This window comes from Gymnogyps californianus, chromosome 28 (genome assembly GCF_018139145.2).
Source record: "Gymnogyps californianus isolate 813 chromosome 28, ASM1813914v2, whole genome shotgun sequence".
NCBI classification, from domain to species: Eukaryota; Metazoa; Chordata; class Aves; order Accipitriformes; family Cathartidae; genus Gymnogyps; species Gymnogyps californianus.
This window is the reverse complement of record NC_059498.1, coordinates 7,492,914-7,514,109: the sequence shown is the minus strand read 5'-3', so window position 1 is coordinate 7,514,109 and position 21,196 is coordinate 7,492,914. Positions and strand designations below refer to the sequence as shown.

Sequence of the window (21,196 nt, the reverse complement as noted above, 5' to 3'; positions counted from 1 at the left end):
TTGGAGAAAAACGGTTTTCTTCTTAAAGTCTTCCTTTAAGCAGGCCCATCACAGTGAGGCAGCATCCTACGGGCTGCATGTGCCTGGGCTGGGTCGGGTCCCTCCCTTACACCCGGCGGGGCCGCAGGCCGGGGGGACAGTCCCTGCTGCGGTCTGAGGGATCAGGCTTCTCGCAGGGGCGGCTCCAGCCAGGCTGGGTGCAGGCGAGGGCCTCGGGCTCTGCTGCCCCGCTGCTGCGCCCTGCTGTGTTTCAGTACCACGCTTGCTTTTCCTTGCAAAGCAGTTTACGTGCCTGGGGTGAGCCAGGGGAACGACGAGCAGCTGGCACTGTCGGTGCGCAGCAGCGCGGGGACTTGCCGGGAACCGGGGCCCTTGAGCAGCAGCAGCAGAGTTTTCAGTGGTGCAGAAAAAACTGTCTCCCGTTGCAACGCACACACCATGCTACCCAGTCCTGCGTGTCGTATGGTTACCTAGTCCCTTGAAAGCCACGATGAGCACACTGAGGGGAAGTTTGTGCATTTTCAGCGAGGTAAGACATGCTGACCAAATAATCGGCTTCTAATGGGTGCACAGCATGTGGATGTGCTAAGCCTGTAATTTTGGGACTGTAATTGTCAGTAAATTATCGATGCTGTGGTGGAAGGTTGAAGTTAAGGAGAAGGATTCTCATTTCACAGGATTTCTCCAAGGACCACAGTGGAGAAGGTGCCTGCCTCCAGAGGAGGACGTGCTGGGATGCTGTTCTGCGCACACCTGGAAACCGGCCTCGCACCAGATGTGCCGCTTGCTTGTGCTGCGCTTCCTCAGGCTCTGCTGGATTTGTGCAGGGGGAGACGCTGCAGCAGCCTCAGCCCGGCTAAGGCAGTGTTCTTTGTGGGAATGATACTCTGTGCTGGGAGGATTTCTTCAGTCTGCTGTCACCATGAGGAGTGAACTGACGTTCACTGAGCATCAGTTACCACTTGACAATCGCCTCCATTGTCTCTGTGATCAAAACAGCAGCGCAGGGAACTGTGGCTGTGAGTGGCAGGTACGTCTGAGGGGTTGTGTCAGATCTCTTCCACCCGCTGCTCTACCTGTCAAATCTAAATGTAATTTACTGTGATACAGGCACGGTGTCATCCAGGAGGCACAGCATTCCTGGTATGTGTGATGGAGCTGGGAGCTCTCGTCTGAGTCTACCTCTGTGTGCATCCCAACGCTCTGCAGACACAGGTGAGGAAAAGGCAGAACAGAGGCAGGAGGAGTCTTTCTCTTGAGTTCCCGACAAACCCAGATGGATGGATTGAGGCCAACACTTGCTGTAGATCCAGGATGCCAAAATATACAGCCCTGAAAACATCACTGTGGGCTCCAGCACCCCGTGGGGTTTGACCGCAGCCCCACAGACCCTTCCAGAGCCAACCCCCTGCGCTGGTCTGCAGCTGGGGGTGGCCTGGGAGCGGGTGGTCTCGGGGAGCGTGGGCAGCACCAGCAGAGCAGAAGCAGGGAGATGGCGGCACCAGGTCAGGGCCGGAGCAGGAGTGGGAAACCTCAGTTCCGAGCGCTTCGCCTGCGGCCAGGTGTGGAGATGCCCCACGGCGGACGGTCAGCCTCCAGCCCCGAGCAGGGTCTCAGGCGGCCTCGCCGGGTGAGGGAAGGCTTTTGTGGGCCTGGTCCTCCCGGGGTCCATCCCGAGTGAGCCCTGGGGCCAAGGCCGAGCTCCCACAGGCAGCTGACTGCTGACCGACAAACCGCTGCCAGCCTTTTTTATCTCTGCCTGTTCATTGTTCCGGTGTCCTTGAGAGCAGAGGAGAGGGAGGTGGAACACAGCCGGGCAGGGCAGGCTGGCACTGCTCCTGCTGCGGGCACATCCTCCTCGCCCCGCTGCCAGAGGCTCAGGGGGAGCAGCAGGAGGCTGCGAAAAAGCAGGCAGGGAGCTCAGGGTGAGGCGCAAGGCTATTGGAAAGATGAGCACCTGGGAGAAAGATAATGAGAACAGCTTCCTCGGTGACCTGTGCCTACCTCTGGCTGTAAATCACAAGTCAACGCCATTCAGAAGGCCCCAGTGCCTCGGCTGCATGCCCCTGTGCAGCAAAAGCCCGCATCTGGAGAGCTTGCTGAAAAATGGGCTGGAGAAGTGAGCACCAATTCCACTGGGAAAACCTGTTGTTTTCTCTGGCTAACTCTTCCACTTGCTAGCCCTCACCAGTGTCGCATCCCCAGTGAGCAGCAGCCAGCCGCCGTGCTGTGCTGGGGATCGCAGATCTGCAAGCTCAGAGCGTGCCAGCTGCAAATGCTTGGCCCGAGCACGCACACCAGCACCTCCCCATCAGCTCCCCGCAAACGGCAGCACTTCACCCCCACCAACACTCCAGAGCAGTGACTAGCCAGAACTGTCCCTCTTAAATCTGCAGCTTAAATACAGTGGAAAAACTACCACAGCAGAACACAAACTGAGCCGGGTAAAGTAAGATTCACAGGGAAAATGTTACTAAACTGAGCTGATAAGGAAAGATTGACTGAGAAGCACAGAAGAGACAAAGGCAGCAAGAGCAGCCTGCCCAATCAAACAGACATGTCACTACGCAAAAATACCCCTGTCTAATCTGCTTTCGAGCTGCATACAGCTGGAGCAGTCTAGCAGGAGTCTGACTCCCAAAACCCACTGCCTTCATCTACCACTCTCTGAGCCTTTGGGAGTCATCCCCTTATCTCAGGTGTCTATAGGGGCTCCCTCCTGGCCAGCATGTTTCATCTACCACAAGACCCCTGACAACTGTGAAAATAAATCACTGAAAGGACAAATGCTAGGAAAGCTCCTCGGAAGAGCAGTAGGAGACAGAAGATTGTGCTTTGACTGCTTCTTCCTAACTTGGGGCGTGGAAGATGCCCAGACATCAGGAAGGCACATCTGTATTTCTCAGAGCTGAGCAACAGCAAACAAAGGTGTAAAGTAACTGTCCAAGCCAGACTGCGGTCCTGTCATGCAACTGGACATGAGCCTCCTCCTTGTTCCCACTGCAGCCATCCAAACACCCATAAATATGCCACATCGCAGAGCCAGATGATGTGCAGCCTGCTCCAGGCCTCTGCGCTCCTGGCTGCTTTCCTGCCTTTGTGCTCCACTTCCTGAGCAGCCCCAGCCCGCCCGGCTTGCATGGCTGCAGGGCCAGCCCAGCCTGGAGCGCAGCCCTGCAGGACAAGGCCACATTCATGCAGAACTCCCGCTGGCCTCGGTCAGCAGACTGCATTTGCGTAACGAGCGGGACTGCTGTCGCAAACAAAGCCCCTGGAAATGCTGGGGTTTGCTAATCCACGGGCTGGCCAGAGCCTTACATCAAATGCTGTCAGCAGTGCTGGGAGTGCCCTGCCCAAAGCAGGCATTGTGCCGGGTTTTGCTTGGCTTGGGAATTCGGGAGCACTGGAGTGACACAGAAATTTCCCCATTTATTATCCTTCAGGTGGTCTTTGCTTTCTTTTTGGGGGTGGATGTTTTTCTTTTTCAGGGGCTCTTGGACTTGTATGCTTTAGCAGTCACCCTGCAACGGCTGCGGGTTATTAGGGACGAGGACATGTTCACCAAGCAGCGGACAAGTGAGGCGTGGATCCAACTGCGCTGTTCACACACAAAACTGCACTGAATCAGCAGTCTTGATGGCAAGTGTGATACGCAGGAGCTGGACACAGATCCAAGTAGTGAATTCATGGAGAGGGCTGCTGTCTGCTAGCAGATGCTTCACAAGCAGGAAGAGAGGCTGGATCCATCGATCTGTCTACGCACCCTGCCTTATTTATTTGTCGTTAGTTACAGGACTAGACCTCTACTCCTCCCTCTTGTCTGTGAGCCAGTCCATGCCTCATCTCCGCTACATGCAGCCATTTCAGGGCTACGAGCAGAGAGATGTTTATTAAACCTCCCTGCAAGTGACATCAGTTACTCACAATAAATTGTAGAAGTAACTCAGCGAGATGACACTCCAGCAAAACAGCCATTTCAAACGTGTCTCCGGAAAAGATGCAAGCAGTTTGTTTGCTTGAAAGGAATCATTTAGCAAAAAAAAAGAAAAAGAAAAAGAAAAAAAAGGTGGTGCGGAGGAAGGGAGATGCTACGTGCCGGACAGCGCAGCCAGGGAACCAAGGGCGGCCAGGCTCCGCAGAGCTGCATCCGCAGCGCAGACGCCGAGGGCCGCGGCCTGAGGGAGCTTTCATTAATTAACGCCCAGGCTGCTGCGGCTCCGCGCGCCCCGGCGGCGGGTGTGCGGGCAAATCTCCCCCTGCCGCCTTCTGCCCGGCCATCGGCTTCAGACCCGCGGGGGAAGCGTCCCCTCGGCGGCGGGGCGGGGGCGGCGGGGCCGGGGATGCCCCTCGGGGCCGGCCGCGGGGGGGGGGGGGCAGCGGTGGCGGCGGGGCCCCGGCGGGGCGGGGCGGGGCCTCCCCCGGGACACCGCGCTGCGGCGGGGCGGCCGCCGTCGGGCCGGGACCGGGCGCGGGAGGCGGGCCGGGGACAGCAGCGCCCCGCCCGCCGCGGCGCCTCTCCGCGCTGGCCCGGCCCGCCTCCGTTCCGCCCCCCGGCCGCGCCCCGCGCCCCGGCTTTTCCCCGCCCGCCGCCGCCCCGCGCCCGCAGCCGCTCCCGCCGCTCCGCTCCGCCATGTCCGCTGAGCCGGCCCCGGCCGCCGCCGCCGCCCCCCCCGAGCAGGCCCCCGGCCCCGAGCCGCCGGCGGGCGGCGGGAGGCGGCCGAGCACCGGGCGCTGGTGCTGACGGGCTTCGGCGGCTACGAGAAGCTGAAGGTGCAGGCGCGGCGCGGCGGCGGCCCGCGGCCCGGCGAGGTCTCGGTGCGCGTCCGCGCCTGCGGCCTCAACTTCGCCGACCTGATGGCGCGGCAGGGGCTGTACGACCGGCTGCCGCCGCCGCCCGTCTGCCCCGGCATGGAGTGCGCCGGCACCGTCCGCGCCCTCGGCGACGGCGTCCGCGACCGACAGGTGAGGGGCGGCCCGGCCCGGCCCGGCCCCGCCCGGCCCCGCCGCACTGCGGTGGCCCCGCCCCGCCGCCCGGCAGGTGCGGCCCCGCCCGGGCCCCTCCGCCGCCCCGCCGGGCTCCGAGCGCCGGCGGCCCCGGCCCGGCCGCTCCACCGGCGGGAGGCGGCGGCGGGCTGGTGGCCGTCCCTCCGCCGGGGCCCGCGGTCCCCGCCCGGGGCGGCGCAGGAAGCGTCCTGCGTGGTCCCGCCCGCAGGGGCTCCCGCGGCGGCCGGGCGGCAGACAAAGCCCCTCGACAAAGCGGCCGCGCTGGGCTGCGTGGGCAGGACGGACCCGGCGCGTCCCTGCCCGCCCAGCCCGAGCCTCCTGGGGCCCTGGCTGCCCTGGCCCTGCGAAATGCTGACCCGCCCCCGGGACGGCGAGAGCATCGCTGCCTGCCTGCCTGCCCGCCCGAAGGGCCGGGGTCCTTGGGGTCTGGACTGGTGGGGAGCAGCTGGAAGCGGTCGCGTGCCTTGGGGACCGCCAGCTCTATTTGCATGCACAACATTTTCTTGTTAGTGGCGCGTGCTAGTAGGATGTTGGGCTAAAGGATGACTGTGCAGTTTCTGAACACGTTTGTGACCATCCTTTTAAACTACGCAAATGTGGAAGGAAATGGCTCCAGCTGCTGCAGCGTTGTCCAGAGCCATCTGAGGGTGGTGAGGTGTGGGCACGGGCAGGTTAGTTGCTCTTGCTGCTGGGTTTGTGGCCGCGAGCCTGTGGTTGCTGCGTTTCTAGCAACTTGGGGCACAGAGGAGTTGGCCCTGCGTGTCCTAGACCTCTGGGTCTTAGGGCTGTTGCAATTATGGTGCTTTAAGATGATTCTTGGGTGCACAACTAGCAAAACAAAGTGTCTCCAAAAAAACCCCAGTGTGTCAAAGATGATTCCCTCCCCTCCAGGAAAACATCTTGGTTTATTCAAGTGTAAATGCTAAACCCACACATCGAGGAGCCTTTCTCTGCTTGCTGCCTTGGCTCTGCCTCTTGTCTGCTTACTGATACGACTGCTTGGTGTTTTGCCATCTCCTTCCCGTTGCACAGCGAGCAGGTGTTTCTTGCCCAGTGGGATAAGAGCAGATTTTGGGGGATGCCTCAGACTTCAGACCTGAGACTTAGACCTGGGAGACTTTCGTAAGGTTGGACATGCTTTTTCCAGGGTTGATCCTGTTAAGCGTTGCCCCAAGCCTCCTGCCGGTTGGCAGAACGATCCTTACAAGGTGCAGCAGTAATATTTCACAGTGTTCAGACTCCTGCTCCCAGCGTGGGCAGGGAGGGCAGGACACAGCCCCCATCCCTCTGACCTCATTGGGGGTCTGTTGGTTTGGGCAGCTGGCAGTCAGGCAGCATGCTGGGTGCAAGCCAGAGCCTGGGGCGCCTGCGGTCCCTCTGAGGCTCCTGGCCTGTGCCCAGGTCCGTGGTGAGAGGTGCTGTGCTGCGGTTTGCCAGACGAGTGGAGCACAGGCTGCAGGCTCCCGCCCAAGCCTGGGGTGCTGCAGTCCCTGCAGACCTCTGCACAGAGAACAGCGTTACGTGTACTTGACCCTGGCGTATGGAGGGCAAGGGTGTGATGACTTCTGCTAGCCTGGGGCTTGTTTTAGACCGCCTTGTCCTCTGTTTGATTTTAGGTTGGCGATAAGGTAATGGTCCTGGCTAGGTCAGGGCTCTGGCAAGAAGTCGTGAACGTGCCAGCCAGTCAGACTTTCCTGATGCCTGAGGGGATGAGCTTTGAGGAAGCGGCTGCTCTTCTTGTCAACTACATCACTGCCTACATGATCCTGTTTGACTTTGGAAACCTGAGACCCAACCAGAGCGTCCTCATCCACATGGCTGCAGGTAAATTGTTCTTGCCAGCTGGTGCTGAGACTCTTGACCTCAACATGCAGCTCCTGAATGGGTGGCACGGGTGAGGAAGCGATCAGAACGGGGCTGGACTGACAAAACATTGCCTGCCAGAGGTGCAGGCTTCACACTGACCCAGTCGCTGGCAAATGCTGAACCGATTTCTCAGCAGCCAGGGTCGGTCTCCCCCAGCATGTCACAGGCGTCAACCTGCCCCAGGCAAAGCCTTTATTCCATACCCTTCTGGCGCCCTGCGATCGGTACAAGCAGGGATGATTTAACTGTTCAGAGGCTTTTCTGACTGCTGGGGCTGTTTGCTTCTAAGTCATTCTCTACTGCTGGTTTTCAGGTGGTGTGGGAACTGCTGCCATCCAGCTGTGCAAGACCGTAGAAAACGTCACCATTTTTGGCACAGCGTCTGCCTCCAAGCATGACTCACTCAAGGAGAGCGGAGTTGCTCACCCCATTGACTACAGAACGACGGATTATGCCGAGGAGGTCCGGAAAATCTCTCCCAAAGGTACCGGGCGGTGGAGGACTTCTACAACTGTCCTGCATTTCGTTCAAGTGCAAAGAAACCTCTAGTTACTTTCAATTCCCTCCAGGTGTTGACATTGTCCTGGACCCCCTGGGAGGATCCGATACGTCCAAAGCGTTTAACCTGTTGAAGCCGATGGGCAAACTCATCACTTACGGTAAGTGCGAGCAGCGTGCCCAAACCCCAGCTCCTGCGTAGGAGGGACCGTGTGATGGCAGAGTGGGTGCGGATCTGCACGGGAATGCTTCATGCTGCTCCGTGCCTGGACGCACAGCCATGAGGGAGCATCACTGTTGCTGATTGCTGTGTGTGTTGTCATTCTGTTATTTCACAAAGGTCTTTAGGATGCTTCGCCTGGGTGAGGCACTGAAGGGAGTGAGATTTGTGCCTTGTCCCGAGAGCTCTGGTCACAGGCTCCAAGGCTCTTCCCTCCCGTGGCGAGATCTCTCTTCGAGTATGAGCCGGTGCCTGCAGGGGAAGCTGGAATGTCCTCACAGAGGAACGCTGGCACAGCTGCTTTGTCCAGGCTGACTTAATGCACAGCACTAATAGAGCCTTGCTTTTCTTCTAGAGGATGTGTGGGTGATGAGGTTTGAGGCTACTGAATACTTATCTCTCTATTCCCCAGCCCTGAAACACTGTGATTTTTGTCCCATAGACAAAGCCCTCACACAACCCCCAGTGGGATTCCAGATACTTGCACCAGTGTGCTGCTCCTGTTGTCCCAGCCATTGCAGTGTGTGGCTCCCCTGAAGAAGCCTGGCTGTAGGAGAAGGGGAGTGCTGTCCTGGCAGCCTGGCTGGATGTGACTTGCAACCCTCTCTTGCCTCTGCCGGCACTCCAGTCTAGCTGTGCTGCTGCTGCCCTCCTAAGAGAGGAGTTGTTCTATATTTTTGCAATATATGGGTGCCAATAATCCAAATTCTGCGTATCTTGAGGCCGAGGCAGGTACCTGTTTCCATTGAAGGTCGACTGGGCAGATCCTGATGTGATCCAGTTCTCGACTCTGTCCTCCATCACTGCGTGAGCGGCAATTACCCTGCATATTGTCTGAGCTGTTACATGGGATGCCCACTGCCTCTTGTGTTGTGTTGATTCCAGCTCATCTGTGGCTTGCCTTCTTTTTAGGGGTAGCAAACCTGCTCACTGGGCAGAAGAAGAACCTCATGGCTATGGCTAAAACCTGGTGGAACCAGTTCAGCATCAATGCCTTGCAGCTCCTACACCATAACAAGGCTGTATGTGGCTACCACCTTGGATATATGGATGAAGAATTTGAGCTTGTCAGAGGTGTTGTAGCCAAGCTGGTTAACCTGTACAGTCAAGGCAAAATCAAGCCCAAAATAGACTCTGTATGGCCCTTTGATCAGGTGAGTCTGAGCTAACATATAGGCTGGCAGCACCCAGAAATTACTGGGCGATTGTTTTCTGCACAGTGAGTTCTGGTTCAGTGTGAGCACCTTGTTCATGGGGGCTGAACTGTTGCAAATGTTCAATAACCATCTGTTCTCAGACATTCAGTGCCTTTTTCCTTTTAAGATATTAAGGGGGAGTAAAGTGGCTGGGCTCTTCTGCTCCAGTGCCCAGAGCTGGGCAATGCCAGACACCATCCCTGTGGAATAGGGCAGGTGCTCAGCTGTCCTCCGTGGGCAGCAGCAGCCCGTGGAGGGGCTGGGTTGTGCATCAGACTAGAGCCTGCCCTGAGTCTGCACCCTGTAATTAAGCAGACAGCTGGGAAGGTTGCTGCTGCCCTTCCACGAGTGAAAAAGAGCCCAGGCAGTGAAGCAGCATGAGGATGTTGGAAGGGAGCGGCAGGCTTTTCTGCAGCTCTGCTATGCTCAGTGTTGTTGCATCGATGTGTCCAGGCAGAGTCAGGTTCTTCCCTTGGAAATCCTTTGCTGGGGTAGGACTTATTGCGGGGGAGTAAAGGACTTGGTAATGATCAGTTGGTGTTACTACCTGAGAACTAGTCTGATGTAAATGCTGAAGGAAAACTGTTGATTCCAGGCCTGGCCCAGGTGCTGTTTTGCTTAAAAATAATAACAATAATGAAAATCTGTGCATGTATTGTTCTGTGGTTGTGTAGACGGTAGAAGCACAACCTTCTGGCTGTTGGCTGGGTTTCTGCAGTACTCCCCTCTGTTTGGAAAGGAAGCTGTGGTGACACGCACTTCACTCTTCCACGGTTTGCGTAGCAGAGCATCCTTGTGTATGTTACGGTTGGTCTGTGTGAATTCTTGAGGACGGTTTCCTACGGGCAGGCTGGGGTAGCTGCCCAACTCTGTCCAAAATGCATCTGTGCAGAGGCACCCGAATGCTTGGCACTTGCTTGGACTGCCGGGAAAGCTGCCTCCTGGGTGGCCCTCGGACTCGTCTGAGTGGACCAAGGGGCCCAGGGAGGGCATGACTGCACTGCGTGGTGGGTGTGGGTCTCACGAGATTCCTGTTGCTTCCAGGTGGCAGATGCCATGAGGCAGATGCAAGAGAAGAAGAATGTTGGAAAAGTCATCCTGGTTCCTGAAGCACCCAAGGAAGAATCCAAAAAAGAGGAGAACTAAGGAGAAGAGATGCGTGCAGATTGTGAATTCATGGTTTAACTCCCTGATCAATTTGGGACCTGGAAATGGACAGATCAGTAGCTTCCATCTTCACCAGTACAAGAACATCATGGTTAAAGTTCAGATGAGGTTTGCATGCTCTTGTCGTGACTGACCCTTTGCCAGATATGCCTCCTGCCCTAACTCTCTCTTTTGAAGCCTGTTTATTTCTTACATTTTTCTAATCACTTGTTTCTCTACTGAATTTCCAAACTAACCTTATTTTTCTCTGGCAGTGCAGCTGAAGCTTCCAGGCAGTTGGTGATTAACTGTGCATGCCTGTCGCTGTGAAGTCAACATGTCGCACACTATAGCAACTGCTGAGTCTCTCCACAGAAACGGAGCCCTGCTGAAGCATTTGCGTTCTCACCTTTGAGAGGCATGTTCAGCAGGAGAATGGGCCGAACTTAGGATGTTTCCTCAACAGCCAGAGGAAAAGCACGGCTGGCCTAGTTTAATTCTGGCACGAGCTACTCTTCTGTTTACACTAACCACGCTCTTTCCCCTCTGCTTTCGTAGGCCTCTAACACCAGTCAGATAGTAACAGGTCATGTTGTCTTTGCCGTGTAAATAACCGTCCTGGCATTTTGGAGTCTATGGCATATTGCGCTTAATTTGCAGTCACTTCTCTGTGCAGTCAGCAAATAACCTGACAGGCTGGTCTGGTCTGTGTCTGAATACAGAAGAAAAGTTTCAATTAGGTAACTTGATCTTGTCCATTTTCTGATTCCAAACTGTATAGGGAGATGTAAACTGTGTCTGATTTTTAGAGACCATAAGGACTCAACTGTGTCTCAAATGACTGGAACAATTGATGTTGGCTCTGTGCTTTATTAATGTTGGGCTCCAAGTTGGTATTGTTAAGGCTAAACTTCACCCTTGTGTTTGTATTTCCAAGGGCTGCAGTGTTGAATCGGACTTCAGCAAGATGGGAACAAAATAAGCCCCTGTTAATGCTTGCTTTGTGCTGTGCCCTGTGTGCTGGCGAGGTGTTGCGGTTTGGGAAGTGACTTGCAAGAACTAGTCCTGTAAGCCTGCTTCCCAGGAGCCTGGGCTGGCTCTTTCTGTGGCACGCCACTCAGTAAAGCTATCACCAAGTTACCAGTGTAGATGGTAAACTGCCCAGCTCTGTGTCAAGCCTCTTGGCATGGGCATCTTGAGCGATTTAAATTGTGCTTTCCATTCTCTTCTAGCTAGCTCGTTAGCTACCCACTCAAACCAGCTCTCACCTCGTGGTTCAGTGCTGCAGTAGGACTTGACTCTTCTTCCACTGAAACTGCAGGTCTTGGGATCCTTGGGCTCTCTTCCAGCACCATGGGTTTAGGAGCTGCCTGGGGTGCTCCTCCCAGGCCAGAACTCAGTTTCGCTTCCTCTTTTCTTTCTTCCGTGCATTTGGAGACATAGCTGTGCAGAGACCCAAGCCTAGTTCTGTGAGCACTTAATGGGTGGTGCCCCCCCTTCCTGCTGGACCCTGTTTTCAGCCCTGAGTGACTGTGGTGCTGTTTGTGCTTGCTTTGAGGCTTTGTCATGGATTGTAGGTGCTGCAGGCTTTTAGGCTTCATTTTGGATTTGAAAAGGTAAAGCTGAGGGCGCCAGGAAGAGCTGCCCATCATGGAAGAGCTCAGGCTCCAGGAGCAAAACCTTGCTACTAGGAGTCCTGCTTAACCAAACCGCGAGGAGGGAAGGCGCCTGCTGGGTGAAGGGCCCCCATATGCCAAGCCCCTTTGCCGCTCGAGAGCAGCCAAGCACTGCACAGGGCTGGGGGTTCCTGCGCAGGTGAGGAGTGTGGCTTCTTCCTTGGCCAGCTCCATCCTCCAGCGGGGCTCCTATCTATCAGTGCAGCTTGTATTTCAGGTGCTTGGGCTCAGTCCCTAGTTCTTTAGAAATGCGTAGGCACAACGTCTAGGGGACTTGCCTGGGCTAACTTTAAGCATTAAAACAACCCCGTTCCCTACGACCTCAGAGGAGGGCTGGAGCCCTGTCAGATCCTTGTCAGTCCATCTCTCGCGCTTGATACGTGAACTTCATAAACATGGTCTGATGAAACTCACAAGCACAACTTTTAACCTTTCTGAATCCAAAATCTTGCTGCTTCTCCTTTCGACCTGCGCTGTCATGCTAATTTAGATTAAATCCAACAGTGTCTAATGCTGCTTTACCAGGTCGGACAACAGAAGGACTGTCTAAATTGCTGAAATGGGAAGTCTGGACCTGTTCCTCCGCGAAACTGGACTTCACCTTGATGAAAGAGCAGCGTGCTCAAACGGCACACAACCCTGCACATCTTCTGGTTCTGCACACTTGTAAAGGGGAAAACTATCAAATTGTGTTTCACAGTAACATCCTCTCCTTGCTTTACTCTTGGCTAAGTGCATGCTCAGTGCCTTACTTGGATGGCCTTGGATCAGGCAGCGTAGCAAGGCTCTCGCAGTCTGTCCCTCCCGATGCAGCGTGAAGGAGGAAAGCGGGAGTCTTGCAGCTTCCCGTAGGACACCTCCGACACGCTGCCTTGTGGTACGCCACAGAAAACAGTATCTCAGTGCCTTCTTCTACATGCCTGTAAGGACTAGGAAGTCACTGGAGCCTTTTCCATTCTGGCCTTTCAAAGTATTGCCAAAAACCTGTTACGACTCTTGCTAGCTCTGTTTTGTGAACACTGGTGATGTAGTCTGACTTACTGTGACTAAGACGCTCCCTTTCCCTGTGTTACAGCCTTTCCCTGTGTTACAGCCTTTCCAGGGCTGTCCTGGTGGTTCTGTGCTCCCCAGGCCGGGAGAGCTATTGTAGAGCCCTCGTCTCCCCCAGGGCAGCTGCTTGGCTCCGGCCGGTCCTGTGAGGCTTTATCTGCTGCCCCAGCCTTGGCTCTCTGGAAACAATCCCGGCTTCCCCACTCTCTTGGGGGAGCTGCTCCTGTATCTTCTACCTACAAATTCCTGAAGCCCTTATCAGGGCACGAGTGCTAAGCGGTTACTATCTGTTAGAGTTTAGCACTGACTGTTTTATGATGTCCCTTGGTAGCAACAATGTTTTCTACAGAAAGGCCAAGATTAAATGTAACCTTGCTCTCCACTGCCTCACTGATCAATGCTCTGCTCTACGTGCTTGTGGTGGGTTGTTTTTTGGTTTTGTTTTTTTACTTTTTTTAATGGACAAACATTTTATGGGCCAATAAGTGTAGAACCTATGTAAAACAACTCCAAGTGTCTTAACTCAATAAAGTTAACCAGCAGGTTTGTGTACTAAGGACCAAAGCAAAAACCAAACAAAAACCCTAGGATAAAAATCATTCCACTCAATGTTGCTTAACTGTTTAGGGCAAAGTTGTGCTATGGAGGAAATGGGATATTCCTGTGCTTAAATTGCGTGTGCCATTCCAGCTATCAGAAGTGCAATTTAGTGTTTATTTTACTGATTGTCTGACCCAAAGGTTGTGCCGTGAGGAGTCCAAGTGGAAAGCGTGAGTAAAAGGAGTGCATGAGGAGAGGCGGCCCCGGCCTTGTCTGCTGCTGGGGGGGTGTGCTGGGGGGGGGCTGCTCAGCACAGGGGTGCCTGTGCGAGTGCCACTCCTATGTCGTTACTGCAGTCGCCTTCCCAGACTGGTACTGCTGGTCTTGGACAAAACGCAACTCCTTTGCTGTCACCAGGCAGCTTCGGTCATGTTCTTGACTCTGGTTTCTCTCAAGCTCACTTGTGTTGCATGCCAACTGCAGAAGGGGAAGGGGGCAGAAGCAGCCTCGGCTGGCGCAGAGGAGCGTGACCCCTGCCAAGTACTTTGAGACAGGGAAGGAGTTTAGCTGTACACGTCATTTCGGACACCTGTATTAAACTAGAATTGATTGACCAGGGAGAAGTAAGAAGCACTGTGGGCCTCGGGCTTTAATTGGTGCAGGATTCTGGCCCACTAGCAGCTGCTGTCATAGGTGTAAAACCACTCTTGTTGCCTAATGAAGTCTCTAGTGTGCTAAGTCACACTTTCGCAGTGCTGGCAAAGTGTGACTGGCAAGTAGTACATGAGCGGGATGTGAAATGCATTAGATGCTGAGCCTTTTACAACATATGGTCTGGTCTGTACTGTCTGAGTCGTGTTGATTTGCAGATACGTGATATGAGCATATTCATCCTACAGACACATGGAAAATCTTCGTTTAAAAAATATATTCCGCTTTGTGCGTGTAACCAAGTTGGACAGAAAGCAAGTGTGCCAATGCTGTTTACATGACTATAATGTGTAATGCTCCTCTGTCTAATGTTACCATATGCCTTATGTGTTTCAAATGTTAATTAAAAGCATAACAAAACCCTCAGTGGTATGCTGCTCAGTCTTCTGTTGGAATGAACCCTCTGCCCCAAGCTCAGCCTCTGGGGCACTTTCATTGCTTCTACAGGCAGTCAGTGGGTGGACATATTCAGTTTATAAATTCTAAGTCTCCTGGGGTGAGAAGATGCCTCTGCTTTCAAGGACAACTGTTAATTGTTGCCTCAAGTGTTGCATTGATCTTCTAAGGCCCTGTTCTGGAGGGCAGCTATGGTGATTTTTGTTTGCAAAGCTCTTAGCTGGCCTCTGCACTTTACTCTGTGTCTGGGTGTCTCTGTACCCAGTTGAGATTGAAATGGGTGCCTGGGGTGACAGTAAGACAAGGCGTAAACAACCACTACTAAAAATGTGGGAATAAATCTTGTTTATTTCTCCACTTAGAGACTGTCTGTGCCTGTATATTCTCATGGGAGGCAGGTGTCCTGGGCACTGAAAGCTGTTAATACCCTCCCCAGGAGAGCATCAGGTTGCCTGCTGGCCCCAGAGCAGGTGCTGGGGAGGGGCTGTAGCTCGGGGCTGTCTGCTCGAGGACTGAAATGTCTGAGTGAACAGCTGAAATCAATGACAGCTCAGCTCTGGCACAGGCTCTGGCAGTGGCTGAGCCGGAACCTGCCTGCAGTGGCCAGAGGTGGAAGAGACTCCAGAAGATGGGGCTGGACTACACACGGGGTCCTGCCCAGGTTTGGGTTATGCTGCTGAAAGCCACGCCAGGGCTCAGCCTGGAGCTGGTGTTGAAACGCGCTGCGTAACTGGCTGGTGAGGACACGCATCGAGGAGGAGCTGCAGTTTCAGGGAAGCTCTGATCCATGTTGAGGCTTGCAGGGGGCGGGCATGGAGGTGCTGCTGTCACTAACGTGCAGATTTCTGGCTACCTCTGGGGACACAGGAGCTCCTTGGACAAACACCTGCTTTTTCCTGAGCTGTCTGTGTTAAGCTGCAGTTTTGTCAGCTGGAAAGGAAGGTGAAGCGAAGGCATGGGCTGTGGCCGCTCAGGCAGGGAGTCTCATGCGATGCCCAGTTTCTTCAGTACTGTGCAAACCTCACGGAGATACTGGGCATCTGGATAGCCGTTCCTGTGGGGCAGAGAGGGAAGTGGTGTAAATCCTACTGATGGTGCTAAAACCACTGAGGGGAGCAGCAGTTTATTTTTGCTCCATCCCTTCAACGGGGGCTGAGGGTGGAAGTCCTGCTCCCTGGGAGCTGCTGCTGCTCACAGGCACAGCTTGCACCCAGAGCTGCCTGCAGAGCGCTGTCACAGGAAAAGCCAGGAAAGCTGTAAGTGAACAGGGCCCAGAATTCTTGTCCACGGGGAACTTATGGGTGTGGGACGGGCAAGGGCGTTAGCTCCAGGGTGCCAGGGCTGGTCTGCCACACCACAGCTGCCCTGCGAGCTGAAGCAAAGGGAGGCACCAACTCTGCCATTGCAGGAGCCTGGGAGAGCAAGCCATGCCAGAATTTGTTGAGCTGGAGCCCATGGTTCTCCTCCTCCGATTGCTAAAAAAAAACACACCTGGAAGCTTGGGATGAGCTGGGCCATACCTGGCTTTGCCTCCATCCCAGGAGGTTTTGTGTGGGATAAGGCCCCATATCACTCTTTCCTCTCCATTGCAGGACTTGATCTGGAATGTCAGCCCGTGCTCAAATGCTTTCTTCAGCAGCATTGCCGTCTTCTGCCCTTCTCTGTTGTCAGGCAGGAAGGCATAGAAATCCCCCCCTTTGTAAGGCTGTCCTGGGCGGGGGTCACCAACCTTAGAACAGGAAGAAAGCATTTTAAACAACAACCTGAGTGCTGTGCCTCAGAGCTGGCTTCTGAGATTCTGTCCAACTTGAAAATACACAGATGACTGTGGCCCCCATGGGCTGCTAGTCACTTTGAACTAAAAACAGAAGTCACATGCTCTTCAAAAGCAGCAAGCTGCTCCCAAACCTGGTGTGCAGCTTTTTGCCTGCCACAGGTCAACACCTCTGCTGCTTTACATGTGGGGCATGGAGCTGTAGCTGCCCTCCTCCCCCCCGCCACACACACACACACACACTCCCCTCCCAGCCCCTGCCACACTGACAGAACCCATTGCATGTCCTGCAGCGGGATGGGGAAGCCCCTGTGGTGGGTACCTACCCCTTGCACGCCATCAGGGATGTTGTAGGCAACCTGGAGCGTTAGGTCTCGATAGTAGCCAGGCAGACTCTGAGACAGGGAGGAGATCTTGAATGTCCCTGGGATCTTGCGGCTCGGGGCAACCGAGGAGGAGCTGCAGCAAGCTGGCTGCGTACTGTCCGCTGCAAAACATGTCCTGCACAAGGCGTGACCGCAGGGGGCCTGGCAGGTCACCCCTGAGCCCTGGCAAGCATCACACCGGCCCAGAGGGGTCTTGCCGCTTTCCTGTCCAAGGCTGGGGCCTCTTGTCTGCCGTGACGAGAGGTCAGGCTCCTCCTGCACCTCGCTCCTGCCTGTTGGGAGCAGGGCCCTTTCCTGGCCCCTGGGCTCTGCTGCAGGTGACTGTTCGGCTGCAGCCTCAGGCGGCTCAGCAGCCGTAGCCCCGTACAGCCAGGTGGGCAGGGAGCGAGGAGCTCCGTCTGCTGCAGGAACTGGTGAGCGCAGCTGTCCCATCGCTTCATTGTGGCCTCCTCTGCTCTTGTCTCTTGCAAACTGGAATCTGTCTGGCAAAACCTGCTTTAGCCGTGCAATGTCAGGCTCCCCCACAGACAGTTTTGTCTTCGGCTGTTCCTGGGACTCCCTCAGACCAGCAGGACTTGGCTTATCCGCTACACCAGGGCTCAGAAGGCTGCTTCCTCCTTGCACAGCCCCAGAATCAACATGGTCATTGGCCTCCTCCTGCCCCAGTGCCTGCTGGAACCTCCAAGGGCTGGGGGACCTTTTTTCCTCAGCCTCTGGCAGCCGGGAAGCCCTGAGCACATCTGCGGGGTCTGCTTTATCGCTAATGGTCAGGTGCTGCAGGCCCATCTGTAGGGACTCCAGGCTGCTGGGAAGGGCTGCACCCAGCACCGTGTCCTGGCTTCTGCTCGGCTGGATGACACTTGAGTGCCCTGTACTCTCTGGTCCTGGAGACAAGGAGGAAGACTTCAGGGCACGGAGCCTCCTGGAAGAAAACACATGGAAGGCCTCAGTCACTCCTGGCAGCATCTCCTTGGGGCAGGCAAGATATAGCTTGTACTTGTCTTTGCTGAGTCCAACCTGGAGGGAGTTTCCTCGCAAGAGGCTGCACAGTTCACTCAGGGCACTGTCATCTGGACCATCTACAGCGAGCTCTGAGTAGCTCATACTCTGACACACAAGGTCGGGACACTTCTGCACAAGAGCTTCCACCTTCCATTTAGCCTGGAAAAGCTTGCTCCTGTCCGCCGCCTGTAGCGTCAGCACAGTGCAGTCCCCAGCACGTTGCTCTGAGATCTGCACACCTCCATCCCTGCACAGTTCATCAATAGCAGCGCGGCAAACGTCTTTCAGGTAAGACCACTGCAGAGAGTCCAGGCTCATTTCTTCACTCACCCTACTGCCTCCACTGCCTGCCCTGCCCGTGTCTTGGGGCTTGTCGCTTTCCTTTGACCTTGGCAGGGAGAAGCTGTTGGAACGTCGCAGCAGAGGCCTGGATTCAGAGGGTTTAGAGTCTAAAGCAGAAGAGGTCCTTGTTGTGTCAAAGGTACTAGATGTGCCAGCAAGGGGATGGTGCCTGATGGGACCTGAGCCTTTAGAGTCCCCAGGATGCTGCGAAGTGCTGTTTTCTTTGCCCCCAAAGGGAGACAGAGCCTTGTGTCTTGTAAGCCTGGCACCTCCTTTCACATGCTCCCATTCTTTGGGGTCCTTCTGCTGAGACTCTGCTGCTGACCCCAAAACCACATCTGTTGTAGAGACATGAGGCTGGTACTGCTGGGTCAGTGCTGTTGGGTCACTTGGCCCTAGAGCATCTGTCTCTGAAAAGTGTTTTCCAGAAAGTTGCGCCTGTCCCGCCGGTGGAGAGTCCTGATTCAGCAAGAGGCCCCGGCTGACCTGAGACCTGTCAGCTTTCCGAGCGCTGAAGTTGGCAGCTAGCTTGAGCTCACCTTTCAGCTCCGGCCTGCCTGGGCTGACCCTTGAGGCTGAGGTGTCCACAGGCGCTTTGGGCTTGTGCAGTGCAGCCTCTGTGGTGCGGGAGGTTGCTGGGTGTGAGGGCAGGGAGCTGCTGAGCATGCTAACCGTGTGTGCGGCACCTCTTCTGGTGCTGAAATCCTGAAGGTACTGCTTGGCCTGGGACACATCAACGAGGTTTCCAATAAGATAAAGCTGCCTCTCATCCTCATGGCAGAGCAACTGGGGATACAGTTTCTGCAGCTCATGTGTCAGAGCCCTGAGTGCCTGGCTGTCCATATCCAGTCCTCCCTTGGTGATCTTCTCCTTGCGCAAGCTCACCTCCAGCTGCTGGTAAAGCTGCTGCAGGGCCAGGCGGGCCTGTTGCAAGGCGTCCATGTCCCCAGACATACCTGCCGATGGTTGGAGGTACAGTATGGCGATGCCATCGCTGCTAACATCCACCACATCCACACGATGCTGGCGTAGCACACCTTGGTACTCGGCAGCACAGAACCTCTGCATGTACAAGTAAATGTCCGAGTCCATCACTAGGGAAAAGTCCTCCAGCTGTTCCACAGCTTCCCCATCCACTGGGCCCCGAGACGATGGGACTTTAGCTGCCTTTTCATACACCTGGTCCCAATTCGGCAGCTTTGCTGTCTCTCGTGCTGACTCAGTGGAGTCAGGCACTTGCTGGTGATCATGCATTCTGGTCTCTTTGGCCACATGGCTGGAACCTGGCAGGAGGATCTCTCCAACGGCTTGGCTCTTGAGGTTCAGGCTGCCCAGCAGGTCTCTGCTGAAGGCCTGCAGCTCAGTGAATGGTCCCTTGACTATGCAGTGTGTGTTCTTGGAGTCAAAGTTGAACTGCACATTGCTGTAGCCTTTATGCAAGTTCCTCAGGAGGGTTTTGCCAGCAGGAAGCTTGCCATAGTCAACTATCACACAAGCGCGTATGAAGATCTGCAAGTAGATAGCAAAGGAGTGAGAGAGCAAGGACCAAAAATAACCCCCCTCCAAGGCAGAGGGGGAGGCAAATGCACCTGACACTTGCCAAAGCCTCTGCATTATTATGACAGAAGAGATGACGTGATCCGCCACCTCTCTCTCTCAGCATCCTGCTTTCAAATGAGATGGGAGCATAACACAGGCAGGACTGAAAGACCCAGCCAGACCAAGCAACTCTAGGACCTTGTATGCATAGTCAAAAGCTTTCTGCAAACCAGGAATGCGAGGGGCAAATCGCACCGAGATGTGGCCCCACTTCTACATGCTGGGAGCTCTGCAAACAGCCCAAACCCAAGAAATCCACTATCCCTTTTGCATCCGAAATGCAGTTGCCCTCTTGCTCTCCCAGAGCTTCAGCTGCAGACCTTCATGCAGTCTGGCACCACAGGCTTGCAGAAAAGTCTGCAATGCCAGGCTAACTCCCATGCCCTCGTTTTCAGTGCCCAGACATGAAAACGTGAGACGTGGCTACTGCCATACTCTCTTGAAACTGGAGGAAGAGGCAAGAACTCTCCAGTGCCTCCTAGACACCAGCGTGTTTGTCTCCTAAGCTCTCCTGAGAAGAAGCGTGTCCAACTAATGACATGGTGTCGAGCTAATGACACAGCAGAGGCATTAACAGGATCCCCCGTGTGTCACCAGATGGGCTGGGGAAAAGTGACAGTCTGACTATCCCTCCAGTCTGACTATCCTTCCTTGCTTTGACAGGCACAAATACAAAACAACCCAGTGCACAGCCTGCCTGGCTGTCCCTGTGTTATTAGAAAAAAACCCAATTCCTCATTTGAATATGAATAAAAATGGATTTGCTTTCAGTCTAATTAAGATTAAAGGAGAGAGGGAGGTCTCCCTTCCCAAGCGTGTCTGCCAGCCACAGAGCCGGTCTGGGAGCCAGCTGGGGCTGTCACGGCCGCCTGGGCAGGAGCTGTCTGCTCCTCGCTACCTCATCGGGGCTCAGCTCCGCCACATGCGCCGTCACTTCCAGCGGGTATTTCTTCCCTCCGATCGACAACACGTGAGTCTTGGCCTTCAGGATCCTCTGGGCCACTGGGTGGGAAAAGCCATCAGCCACCCGCGTCAGCCCAGCCCCGTGCCGGGGGGCAGCAGCTCCATCCCTGCCCCGAGCAGGCGCGGACACGGGGCAGGAGGGCAGGGGAGGACGGGGCTGGGTGCTCGGCAGCGGGCAGAGCCCAGGGGCCGGGCCCGGCCGCGGGGCCGAGCGCGGCCCTTCGCGGGTCTCCGCGGCCGTTACCTTCCGGCGCCTCGAAGGTGATGAGGGCGCAGGCCTGGGAGCCGGCCAGCACCTGGACGTCGGCGATCTCCCCGCCGCCGTTGCGGGAGCGCAGGAAGTGGATGGTCAGCTTGTCGGCCACCCTGTCGGGAGGCAGGTCGGCGGGGAGGCCCCCCACCCGCACCGTGCGGCCCGCCATGCCTGCGCAGAGAGGCCGCGGGCAGCCGGGCCCCACGCCGCCGGGCCGGGCCGGGGTGCCCGGGAGCCCCGGCAGCAGCTCCCCCCGCCCCGCGGGGCTGGGCCCCGGCCCGGGCCCCCCTCGCCGCGCCGGGCCCTCACCGGCCCCGTTCCCCCCTGGCCGAGGCCCCGGCGCAGCCCCTGCCCGGTCCCGGGCCCCGCCCGCCCGCCGCGCCCCGGCCCCGCCGCCGCCGCCCCGCGGGCCCAGCGCCGCGCAGCCCCGAGCGCTGCGGCCCGGCCCGGCCCGGCCTCGCTACCTGCGCCCCGCTCCGGCCCCGCCGCCGCCGCCGGGAAACGAAAGTGAAACCGGGGCCGCCCCCCCCGGCCGGCACCGCCCCCGGCCCGGCCCGGCCGAGCCCCGGGCCCT

The 21,196-nt window shown here is 56.1% G+C and overlaps 2 protein-coding genes across 2 annotated transcripts; one reads left to right on the top strand and one right to left on the bottom strand.

The window, feature by feature from the left end:
• The first annotated feature begins 4,630 nt into the window (after window positions 1-4,630).
• On the top strand, window positions 4,631-10,237 carry VAT1 (vesicle amine transport 1). The gene is given in 7 exon segments (XM_050911684.1): window positions 4,631-4,709; window positions 4,712-4,962; window positions 6,621-6,828; window positions 7,184-7,354; window positions 7,440-7,529; window positions 8,501-8,742; window positions 9,829-10,237. Coding segments are annotated over 7 exon segments (1,143 nt in total). The 3' UTR covers window positions 9,931-10,237.
• A 4,406-nt stretch (window positions 10,238-14,643) lies between these two features.
• LOC127026782 (uncharacterized) lies at window positions 14,644-20,791 on the bottom strand. The gene is made up of 5 exons (XM_050912091.1): window positions 20,614-20,791; window positions 20,305-20,408; window positions 16,404-19,316; window positions 15,824-16,032; window positions 14,644-15,357 (listed from the first exon to the last, which is right to left on the bottom strand). The coding sequence occupies exons 1-5, from the start codon at window positions 20,789-20,791 to the stop codon at window positions 15,288-15,290; spliced, it is 3,474 nt and encodes a 1,157-aa protein (XP_050768048.1). The 3' UTR covers window positions 14,644-15,287.
• Between the last annotated feature and the right edge of the window lie 405 nt (window positions 20,792-21,196).